The sequence below is a fragment of the Peromyscus leucopus genome, chromosome 22, assembly GCF_004664715.2.
Source record: "Peromyscus leucopus breed LL Stock chromosome 22, UCI_PerLeu_2.1, whole genome shotgun sequence".
NCBI lineage: Eukaryota > Metazoa > Chordata > Mammalia > Rodentia > Cricetidae > Peromyscus > Peromyscus leucopus.
The window spans coordinates 26,633,172-26,645,493 of record NC_051081.1 but is presented as its reverse complement, the minus strand read 5'-3'; the positions used below and the strand labels follow the sequence as shown (position 1 = coordinate 26,645,493).

The 12,322-nt window shown below is 40.8% G+C and overlaps 1 protein-coding gene across 1 annotated transcript in view; it reads right to left on the bottom strand.

The window, feature by feature from the left end:
* Positions 1 to 12,322, bottom strand: part of LOC114683572 (serine/threonine-protein kinase D3-like) — a 71,755-nt gene that overhangs the window by 55,762 nt on the left and 3,671 nt on the right. The window contains 2 exon segments of the mRNA XM_028857892.2: positions 7,648 to 7,704; positions 7,706 to 8,562. Coding sequence (XP_028713725.1) covers positions 7,648 to 7,704; positions 7,706 to 7,939 — 291 coding nt within the window. The 5' untranslated portion in view covers positions 7,940 to 8,562.

The following is a 12,322-nucleotide window of genomic DNA, read 5'->3' as shown; positions in this document are numbered from 1 at the left end:
TGACAATAGTTCCTTGTATTTCAAAACTGCTGAGGAAATTTCAAATGCTCATAGCATAAGAAAATGTTAAATATCTGAGGCAAGAGATTTGCTATAAGCTTGATTTAATGATCTTATATTGTTTAAAAACCAAATCACTTTGTACCTAATAAATAAACAAATAGGAGTTGCTAATATATAGTCTTTATACTCAGTACTAAGATGAACAACATATTCTAGTTTGCTTCCTGGTGCGGTGATAAAACACTAACAAAAAGTAATTTGGGGGGGAAAGGGGCTATTTGGCTTACACATCCAAATCATGGTCCCCCATTAGAGAAGTCAAGGTGGGAACCGTGGAGAAAAGTTGCTGTTGCTCCCACATAAGCCTGCTCACCTTGCTTTCTTATACAACCCAGGCCCACCTCCTCAGAACAGGCTGGGCCCTCCCACTCAATTATTAATCAAGAAAATGCCTCACAGATGTGCCTGTGGGCCAATGTGAAGAAGACAATTCCTCAACTGAGCTGCTCAGGTAACTCTAGTTTGGTTAAGCTGACAAAATAACTAATCAGCACACAGTATGTACAAACTTCACCAAAGAAAACATGAACGGCAAATGTGTCCACAAGGATATACAAATTAAAATCAGGAGGAGGTATTACCATAGAGCAACCAGACTGGCGAAACTGAAAAGGCTGCTGATATCAAGTGTGGGCATTTGTAGGCAGGGAAAGTGTATAGCTACCTCTGAAAATCAGCCTGGTAAGATATCACAAACACGGGCCTGTTAAATTACCTGGCCATCATACTTCTAAGCACACACACAAAAGTCAACATATATTTATTTACATGTCATAATTGAGACTATATGGGATGGTTGACAACAGCTTTATTCACAACCACCAAAATTGCAAACACTTCTACTGTACATTAGCAAACAAGGGAATTAAAGTAACAGACTAATTCAGCAATGTAAAGAACTCTAGAAATATAATGGTAAGAATTTTAAAAACACAGCTATGTGAGAGAAAACAAAACCAAAACATTACATAGGAAATGATCTCATTTATCTTTCTGAACACCCAGAAAAGTTAGGTTACAGTGAAAGAATGCAGTGTAGTTGGTTGCTTGGGGCCGGAAGTGGGGGGAAGACACTGCAGAGGTGCAAGAAAATATCTAGGGTGACAAAAATGATTTATATCTCGAATGAGAGGAGTTATAACTGTATGCAACCATTGAAACTCATCAAACCATGAACTTAAAAGTGGTGGAGTTGATGACAGGTGAGTGTACCTCAAATCTTCTTTTAAAAAATTATCTTTAGGGAGCTAAGAAGATAGCTCTGTGGTTAAGAGCACTCGCTGCTCTTCCAAGAGAACCCAGGCTCAGTTCCTACCTTCAACAACAGGCAGCTCAAATCCACAGGCAATTCCAGTTCTCGAATCTATGCCCTCTTCTGGCTTCCAACCACACTGCATGCACGTGGTGCGCACACATACACTCAAGCACACATACACACACAGAATAAACAAATTAACAAATCTTTATAAACAGTATTTTGTGAAATAGCACGAGAGAGAAATATAATAGTATTTTGTGAAACAGTGTGGGAAAAAAACAGAAATATATGCACTTCATCCCACATTTCTGCATAAAGGTGCCAGAAAATAAGGCAATATAAAAAAATCATTGTCTCTTAAAAATATTCAATTGTCATTTACTGTGTAACACATGCATGTATGCCTGCATGTACACACACATGACAGCAGTCTGTATTACTGTATGCTTTGTTACATTATCAATGCAACTTCCCAACAAAGAAATTCTTTTCTTTTTTGATAGCTTTTGCACTTCAAATAACCTCAGATTTTGCCTTATATCACTACTGTGTAAGATCTTTCAAATTTATGAATCACATCTTTTATCTAAGATGAAATTTTAAACTTTTATTCTAAGGCTAATTATTCCGAGTATATTGGTAACCAGAAAGCAAAAACGTAGAACTGAGATAGGATCTATATTTTATGACTACTAATATTAAATATATGTTTTCAAAATTTCAAATATGCCCAAAATGAAAAAAATAATTCGGAAAGTTCTTTCCTGATTTTAAATAGAGTGGTGGCCTTGTGGGTTTATTTCACTGTTAAGAGGTTTCTTCTCAGGTCCTCCAAACTAAGAGACCTTTTCAAGGTTTCCTAACCTTGTTAGTTTTATTAACAAGAGAGCTAAGAGGTGTGAAGCTTCTCTAGAAGAAACAACTACACTCTACAGTTGGGCAGAGCACAAGGGTCCCAGCGAACACCCCCGCAAAAGCCTGAAATGCAGGAGTACTTCTTCAGCCCTCCTAGAAATTTTCAGAACACAGGAACCTTATCTTATTAGAGTTTGATGAAACTAAATTGTATTATATCCCTCCTCCCAAATTACTTTTCTGTCTGGATTTTGTATCTTAGTATCAGCCTTCACTCTTGCTTAGGTTAACTATCACTCTGTTTAACAGGATGTCAAATTTCACTCAACATACTTTTCCTGTGACCCCCAACTTCACTTCTAAACTCATCTAACATCTTAAAAATGACTTTAAAGTTTAATATATATATATAATATATATATATATATATATATATATATATATATATTTATATTTTAATGCATGCGCATGCGTGTGTTTGCAAGTCAGAGGATGACTCCTGGGAGTCGATTTTCCTTCCACCATGTGGGTTCCTGGGAGGAAACTCTGGTTATTGGCTTGGCAGCAAAAGCCTTTACCTGCTAAGCCGTTTTATCAGTCCCTTTTAAGCTCTCCAAGACAGATGTGATCATCTCACTTTGCTACACAAGCACCTCAGTGAAATCTCTACTCTTGGAAGGATCACGTCTGAATGTTTTCGTAGCTGAGGAAAGGCAGCAGGGTGCAGAGAGAAGTGTAAAAGTCTTGGAGTTAAGACAGACCTAAGTTTGATCTCTGATTTTCAGCCAATTATTCTCTTCTGAAATTTCAGTTTCCTCCTTTAGCAAACGAAGATCACCCACACCCCTGGAACTCAGTACATCTATGGGTCTGTGGTGGCTTGCATTGAGAATGGTTCCCATAGACTCATGTTTGAACACTTGGTCCCACGTTGGTGGAACTGTTTGGGAAGGATTTAGGAGGGCTGGCCTTGTTGAAAGAGGTGTCACTGGAGGTGGGCTCTGGGGGTCTCAAAAAACCATGCCATTCCTAACTAGCCCCATCTGCCTCCTGGTTATGGATCCATATGTGAAACCACAGTTGGATGCCCCAGGGTCATGCCTGCTGCCCTGGTCCTCACTATGATGGTCATAGAATCTAACCACCTGGCACCATGAGCCACAAATTAAATGTATGGTGGTATTTTATTTGTATTGAAATGTGATTTTAACTGTATGTTAATAAATAAAGTTGCCCGGGGGTCAGAGCTATTAGAGCCATAGACAGAGTGTGGCGGTGGTGGCACATGCCTTTAATCCCAGCGCTTGGTAGACAGAGCTAGGTAGATCTCTGTGTGTTCAGAGATACAGCCAGCGTTGGAGACACACGCCTTTAAGACCTGGAGGGCTGTACATACAGACAGTGACAAGGCAGTCACGTGGTTGGGTTTACAACCAATGAGAAGGCAGAACAGAAAGACTATGTAAAGACAAACACACAGGAAGTAGGTCTCTTTCGGGGAGGTAGGAGCACCGCAGGAAGGGTAAGGTTTTAGCTCTGAGCTCTGACCTCTCGGCTTTCTCCTTTACATTGGTTCTGTGTTTCTTATTTAATAAGACGGTTGGTTACATCTACATCAATGCTTTATTTTATAAGTTGTTTCGGTTCTGGTGTCTTAGCACAGTAAGAGAAAAAAGAAAGAAAGACAGGGTCTACAACAAAGGACCACCAACATCACCGTAACAGAAACGCAAACCCACACAAACCTACCGAATCAAAATAACACTCCTCAGAATTCCCAGATAAATCTCATGGACATTAAAATTTCAGATGTACTACAGACTACTGTGTGGATGAATGCATATAAATCTCCTGGCACCAAGTAGGAACTTACTAAATGTTAGCACTTATATTTCTTTTATTAAGATTTATTCTATTCTTGGGCTGGAGAGATGGCTCAGCGGTTAAGAGCACTGGCTGCTCTTCCAAAGGTCCTGAGTTCAATTCCCAGCACCCACATGGTGGCTCACAACCATCTGTAATGAGATCTGGCGCCCTCTTCTGGCCTGCAGGGACACATGCAGGCAGAATACTGTATACATAACAAATAAATAAATCTTAAAAAAAAAAGATTTATTCTATTCTTAATCATGTGCCTGTGTGGTGTATGCCACGTGGGTGCCCATGGAAGCCAGAGGCATCAGATTCCCAGAGCTGGAGTTACGGTGGTTGTGGTCCACCTGATGTGGATGCTGGGAATCAAACTTGGGTCCTTTGGAAGAACCGTATGCTCTCCTAACTGCTGAGGCATCATCCCCAACACTTACCAACTCCTTTCCCCTATCATTCCTTCCGTCTGGAATACCTTTCTCACCTCCTCCTCCTCCTTTGTTACTAGATCTCCAAGTCTAATACTATTTTCTGTATGGCTTCAGCTTTCTGCGTTGTTCATTGGCCTAGAGAGGAGTTTTTACTTCAACATCCCACACTACTTTCCATATGTGGTACTAATGAACGTGTCTCCCTCACTAGACTGTACACTTTTAGGGTCAGGGACAATGTCCATCTAATTCCTAAAATTTATCTAGCAGCCTATTTTTAGAAGGTTCTACATAAGTAAGTTTATCAAGAGTAGAAACTAGAAGAGCAAGTGTATGCCCATGAGACCAAACCACCCAAATAGCTGTAAGTGAAAATGCCAAATGACAGCCGCCTTTCCAGAGTTTTAAATGCCAGCTGTAATGGAGAACAAAATGAACCATTTCCTTTAGTTTGTTACACAGGCGGCGTCAGTGCACACAAGGGCAGCTAGCTTCAAGGCAACTGGAGTCTATGGTTACTGACTGTACAGGCTCTTTAACTGGAAGGCATTTCACAATGAGCGATGATCGATGATGGAAAAATTCCAGCAGTTGTCCAGGGCACAACAGTTAAAAATGCAAGCTCTCAACCCTTACTGTCACAGGCTTTGGAGAGTAACTTAAGTTTTCTGTGCTTCCGTTTCCTTTTTGATAACTGTGGTGACCCTACCTAGTGAAGCTGTGAAAAATCAGTATGTATAAAGACACCGAGAACAGAATCTGACAGACCAACAAATGGCAGCTCTAAGTATTATTAATGTAAGTGTCTTATTACTAAAAAAAATCTAAAGCATTCATTTACAGAGGATTATCACCTCTACTAACTCAAAAGATAATCTGGTACCCAAATTTGAGTATTAAATTCCATCTTTCCTTTTTTCTTTTTAAATTTTTATTATTCTCTCATGTATTACATGCCGACTGTAGTTTCCCCTCCCTCCACTCCTCACAGTCCCTTCTCCATCTCCCCCTTCCCCTCAGATACCACCACCCCCACCCCCCGCCACAAACCCTCATATCACAACTGGACATGGCAACCCTGTAGGAGGAAAAGGGTCCCAAGAGCAGGCAAGAGAGACAAAGACACCCCCCTCCTCCCACTTCCACTGTCAGGAGTTCCACAAGAACACCAAGCTATACCTACAACCATAAGGAAACGTTATTTTTCTTTAGAGGTTCAAAATAATGACTCAAGTATCACTCAACTAATTATTTCAGAACCTGAAACTGTACATACACAGTAAACTAGATGGATGGCTAGAGAGCAAGTTCTCTAAGACAAGACAGAGGGTAAGAAATTGAAGGAAATCCCAGCATCTAAGCTGGTGCCTTCAGATTTCTCAAGACTCTTCTCATTTCTCTGTCTCCTGCAAAGAAGACCCAAATCTCACAGCTATAATTAGAGACTGGAAATTGCCCCAACTCAGGGATTTGACTGCTCTGGAAACTTATTCAAACAAGTAAAATCACTTGCCCAAAGTTGTCCTGTAGATAAATAACAGAAAGTGAAAATTCTAAATGTTGAAAAAGGAGTAATAGATTTCACCAAAACATTGGCTATGAATTCTTATGCTCTCAAAAGAAGTTATACTTAAGTTTAAACATTACCTTTAACTTTAAAAAGTTACAAAATAGCTGCAAAAGCATTTGTGGAAAACTTATGTGGTGTGTAACCAAAGGGGAATAAAACTGAAGATGCTGAAAAGTAGTTCTGGGCAAGGTGGTCTATGTCTGTAGTCCCAGCTAAGGAGGACTGAGGCAGGAGAACCCAAGAGTCCAAAGACCAGCCTGGGCGACTATACCCCAATACATCACAGTAAATAAAAACCCAAGGAAACAAATCAACAACTCGGCAGGTCTCAAGTCACTCCTACTTTAGGCCTTATTTACACCAATAAGTCACTGCTAAAACACAAGCCCATACATAGGCCATTATCAGTAACTTTAATATTTTTGGACTGCTAATTACTTTTAAATTAGAAGCTAGTGACAAACCATGTAAATACAGGAGAAAGTCAAACAAAAGACAGAGAGCTGAAATTCAAAGTTATCAATCCCACTGAGCGACTGCATGTCTCTGTGTGTGCACACTTGGAAATGTGTATGCCTATGTGTTTCTGCAGGCCAGGGGCGGCTTTGTGTGTCCTCCTCATCTGCTCTTCACCGTACTGTTTGAGACAGGGTCTCTCACTGAACCTGGAGCTCACTGATTTCACTATCATGGCTGGTCTGTCTCCACCTCCCTAGTGCTGTGGTTGCAGGTGCATACTGTAAAGAAGCCCAGCTTTTTAAGTGGGTGTGGGGATCTGAACTCGGGTCCTCACACTTGTGAGGCAAGCATTTTATAAACTGTGCACTTTCACAGCCCCAAGAGAAAATTTTTACACACAGAGACTCTCCAAGTTTGTTTGAAGCAAGTGGTTGTCCATTAAAAATAAAACAAAACCAACTAATATAACTCATATAAATAATTTGTAAATAGAAAACGTACTAATCCACTGAGTTAAGATTCATTAAAAAGACGGCACAGAATAGGACAAGAGGTGCTTATATGATAAACGATCATCTTGCAAAACCTGTCATATATATTCAAAACTGATTTACCTGGTTAAGAGGAAGAAAGAGTGTGCTTTTCTGTATTAAACGGTAGTCTAGAGAGATTGCTGATAATTTCTCATAGAGGAAATTCAGAAAGAGAAGGCAAGGGTATAAAAGAGGGCAAAATACCGGACACCTGGAAAGCCCAAGGTGCAGGTGGGCACTGGATTCAGCAGTTCCGGTGCCCCACCTCCCTAGTAAGTACCTCAATGTCTCATGCCCTCTACCTCCTGACCTTTTTTTTTTTTCTCTGAAATCAAAGGAAATGTCATATAACCCCTTGACTATAAAATGACACTATTTGGGGCTAAGTGGTATTTTTAAATGATACAGGTTCCCGTTAACTGAAATTTCAGACTTTTTGGCTCATAGTCTTATATTAGTGCATTGCCTAAAAGGTTCATAATCAGGACATAAATTACCGATGAGTTCAAATGTTCATTTCATTGTTTCATGCATACATTATAGAGATGTGTGAGAAACACTATTAATTAGGAAAAAAAAAACTATTGAAATAAATGGCTTGCACAGTACCTTCTGGTAAACAATGGAGCAGACGAGGTCTTTGACCGCGGACAGAGACAGTTCCTGGGGCTTCGATGGTAACGCTCTCTCGCGTGAGGCCGATCTGGAGTAGAAATGAAACCGTGTGCACGGAGCCTCTGGAGTTGGTGAGTGACGGGGCGCTGAAGCTGCCATTGGAGAGCCGAGCGGAGAGCCCTGTCTTGGGACTTGAACACGGAGAAGGAGTTGGAAGCACCACAGCAGAAACAGTGGCAGGTAACACAGACTTCTGGGCTGAGGGAGGGGAGTTATTTGCAGACATCTGCCTTCCTTTAAGCTATAAAAATAGTTGTCAATGCCTTTTAAATGGTTCCGAGGACGTTTTCAAAGTAACAGGAGTAAAAAAAAAAAATGAGTGTGCTTCTGGATTTAGAGGCAAGCCGCTTGAGTTCCTCGGCGGGGCCACTCATGCCGCTGATGGCAAACTCCGTCACTGCCAGCCAAACGCACAAGAGGTCCTCCCGCTCTCACCATCCGTCCCATTAAGAAGTGTGTCTTTAGGGCCGCACCCAGATCTGTAACTCACTTCACATCACCGCTATCACCAGAAGACTAGAGCTAATCCCGACGATTTACGAAACATCTTCAGCTATCTGTCTTCGCCTTTTCATGTCAGAAAACACGAGTTAGATACGGTCGCTTTGGTCAAGATGAAATCTTCCTGGTTCGAAGCTGTGTTTGTGATACTCTACTCCTTCAGTGACTGACGGGACACCTCCAACGGTCACACCTTAAATCACCCTCTCATATGTACTCATTTCCATCCTGGGGAGCGAACTTCCCTCTGGGGAAGTAAAACGCTTTTAAAAATAGTACAAGCATATTTCTCGCGATGAATGAATGGGTCCACAGAGAAAAGCTGGTGCCTTCTGAAATGCTGTCAACCTAGAACAAAATTTTAAAAGGGTTTTAATGCTTTATATTCATTTGATATCCGTTTAAAATGTAAGAATCCCTGTATTTTTAGTGATAATCTCTGGTGGTATTTTTACAGTTCATAAATGCATCCTAATGGGTGGTCATTTTTACTTAAGTTACCAGTCATTATTATTTAAACTACAGGTATAATTTCAGAGAGGGATTCCCACTTAAAATAATACTCCGGTCCCTCACCACTAACTCCTGAGCCCTGGGGGAGGGATGGGGGCTAAATATATTCATCTTCTTTTGGGGAGATAGGATTTCCCTCACCATGTTGCCCTGACTAGTCTTAAACTCCTGGGTTCTAGAGTTCCTTCTGTCTCAGCTCCCTGAAGAGTTGAGACCAAGATCCACCCCACTGCACCCAGCTATAATTTATTGTGTTTTAAATTTATGACGATCAAACACTGTTATTCCACAATGACACAATTCAATGACGATAAGAAACTGAGAAAACCAGAAGGGATAAAACAGGAAAAGTAAAACAAACATCAGAGACTTAAAATGCTCACGATCCCAGCCACATAAAAGACACAAATTGATTTCCCAATACCAGAAAGCTCTGTGTTTTTATATATGAACACTCTAGTGAGGATACAGCAGCAGGTACAAGGCCCTCGATTCCATCCCCAGTACGCCCACCTCTCCAGAGTCAAATTCTGTCCAATAGGACAACTGGGCTGCTCTGTTGACAATTACCTTCCAGAAGCCTAAGGAAGCAAAAAAAAGGGCAAAAGGGGACAAACCAGAGTCAACAAAGAACTGTGACAGCTGATAGAGCACGAAACACAGGAGAAAGTGAACTCATCATTAAGGGATTTCCAACGTTAGGAAAAAGACCACCACCACGTAGAGTAAATTGTGCATCGTGGTTTTAAAGAAAACACAGTTTAGAAAATTAAAGAAAAAAAAAGAAAAGAAAAAGCCATGACCTTCACAGCTGAATGAAATGGCTCACAAGAGGGGAGTCCTTCTAAAGTCTTTGTAGCCATAAGAAGTTCCAACGACAAGAACGGGAAGTACCCAAAGTGTGTGCGGTGACTCCAAGGAGACTAGTCTATGGAGCTAAGTAAAAGTGGATGACAGAAGACACATACAGATACAGGAATGCAAATGAGAAAATTCAGAATAAGTGAGTCTAAAAATAACCTAGAGACACAGGCACTGATCCTGACATTTAGGCAAAGGGCTAGAATTCAATCTCATACTTCACAGCACTTGACATCGTGTTCCACTAATGTGTCTCGCGATACCTTTTAAAATTAACAGGGAAACAGCAATTTTGCTGATGAGAAGACCGAAGCCCAAAGTGATCATGCAATCTGCCCAGTATCACATGGCTATGAACAAGCAGCGTGGGATCAGAACCCACGTCTCACTCTTTTTTATTATTATTTTTTAACCAGTCCTGTCACCACAACAGTGACTGCCTTCTTAAAGACAACAAGGAACCGAGAATCCCTGTTCAGAGAGGATGCTGCTACGGGTGAGAGATTACACAGAAAGAATTGCTCAACTCGTATCTTGCTTATTTTCTCCCCACAGCCTTCACGCTCAAAGCAGAGAACTGAAACCTGAACTTCACGAATGGGAGAGAATTAAATGACTTTTATTTTTTAAAAAAAAAAAAATGCCTTTTCTTTTGGATCTCACTATGGTGCCCAGGACAGCTTCAAACTCACCGTGGAGTCCAGGATGGTCTCAAACTTACAATCTTTCTATCTCCACCTCTTGAGTGCTCAGATACTAAAACTTTATGTGAGTGCAAATCTCTGGGCCAAGACGCAGCTCATGCCAGAGAGCAAAAGCAGTGAGCACGTTTAACCGTGGATGCTATGCAGCGAGCCGCCGGAAAGGGTGAGAGACGCGGCCGGGAACTGGGCTGGGAGAGCTGCGTCAGGTGCTGAGCACAGAAAAGCAGGTAAGCCCAATGCAGAAATTACCAAAGAAACCTAAAAAAAAAAAGAAAAAAAAAACCCCTTAGCCAGGGGCTGGAGAGGTGGCTCAGCAGTTAAGAGCCAGAGGACTCAGGTTTAATTCCCAGCACCCACAGGGCTGCTCCCAGCTGTCTGTAATCCAGCTCTAAGTGATCTGACACCCACACACAGCCATACATGTAGGCAAAAACACCAATGCATAAAAAATAAAAATAAATCAATCACTCTTTTTAAGAAAGAAAAAAATCCTTAGCCAGACCTGAGAAGATTGTTATTCAAATGATGTGTGAACAACCAGAGAACAGTATAAGGACTCCATGTCAGCCTAGATTCAAACAGAGCCATGCCAAGTCCATCCATCACACTGATAACTTCATAGAGGAAAACACTGGATTCTCAAGTGGAGGAAGTAAGATGAGCTCTTACCACCTGACAGACACTGGTCTAGACACCTCTATTACCTCCTTAATCCTCACAAGCACTCATTCCAGAGTTGAGAAAGCAAAAGTTCAGAGGCCAAATATTTGCTCAGGACGCCGACATCCTCATGAGACTAGAGTTTAAAACGTTCCCCCCACTATCTTCGTAAATACGCTGTGTGAGTTTGAGCTGGGTATCAGTGTGGTAAGGAAATACGCTGTATGTCAACAAAGTCTTTAGGGAACTGTCTCCAAACCACTCTTAGCCCTGCATTTTCAGTAGATGTGAGATGGTAAAGACAAAGACATCCGCTTATATAATCTTCAGGGTGAACAAAGCTGAGCAGACAGAATAAAATTAAAGCGAAACTTTACAGAGATAAATTCAACGTTAAATGTTCAACACAGGGAAGGAGAAATCCTGATGTGGAAGCCAGTCCTGAGGGTGGGCTGTTTCCAAGGCTTTAGATAAGCTGTTGGTGTAATGGGCTGACCCAAAGAACTAAGGCAAAACTAAATCCTCTGGACACTGCAAAGTCATCAGTATTAATCTGCATACTCGTCAATCTATCATTAATATTATATTTATTTTAAAATCCATATGTTTAGAGTTAACAGATTTTTAGGCCTGGGAAGAAAAAAATTGCATACATCTGGGTAACAGGCGAAGACAATGGCATGCGATAAACATACGCTTAATAAAACCTGAACAGAGTGAGTGGTCTTCAAATATTGGAGGACGTGTAGAGGGAGAACTGGTGTTATTCATCATGGCGGCAAAGAAGTACAAGGAAAATGAAGCCGGCCTCTGGGCCATAAGGATTGACACCTGCACATGAACTACTGGGGACACGTGGCTAAGGGTAAGTACGCCAATCATTCCAAAGTTTTATAGCAATGAGATAAAAGATATCTTCCTACTAAGTTTACATTTTATTATACCGCTCGATATTAACTACCTAACAGTAACAGTCTAATAATACACTTGACTCATTTACTAGGATGATATGAACTCCTAATAAACTATATATAATTTTGTATAAAAGTGATTTTTTTTTTTTTTAAGTTTCAGCATGGACACAGATATAAGAACCTGTCTTAACAGCTTCCACCCACTCGCCCCATCTGTTTTCTCTCCTTGTTTTGTTTATGGAATCTTGATCTGATCTGTAAGAAATCTAACAATTCTAATTTATACAAACTTTGGTCATGCTGTGTATTTTTTTTGTATTTGTTTCAAATAGAAAATAGGGCTTATAAGTTAACAAATAGTCCATCTTGTTTATTTAGGAGCTGTGGACTAATTAGATGCTGTGTCTAATAGCAATGAGAGCCTCTGAAGCAGAACAGCATTGTCGAGTTGTCAGG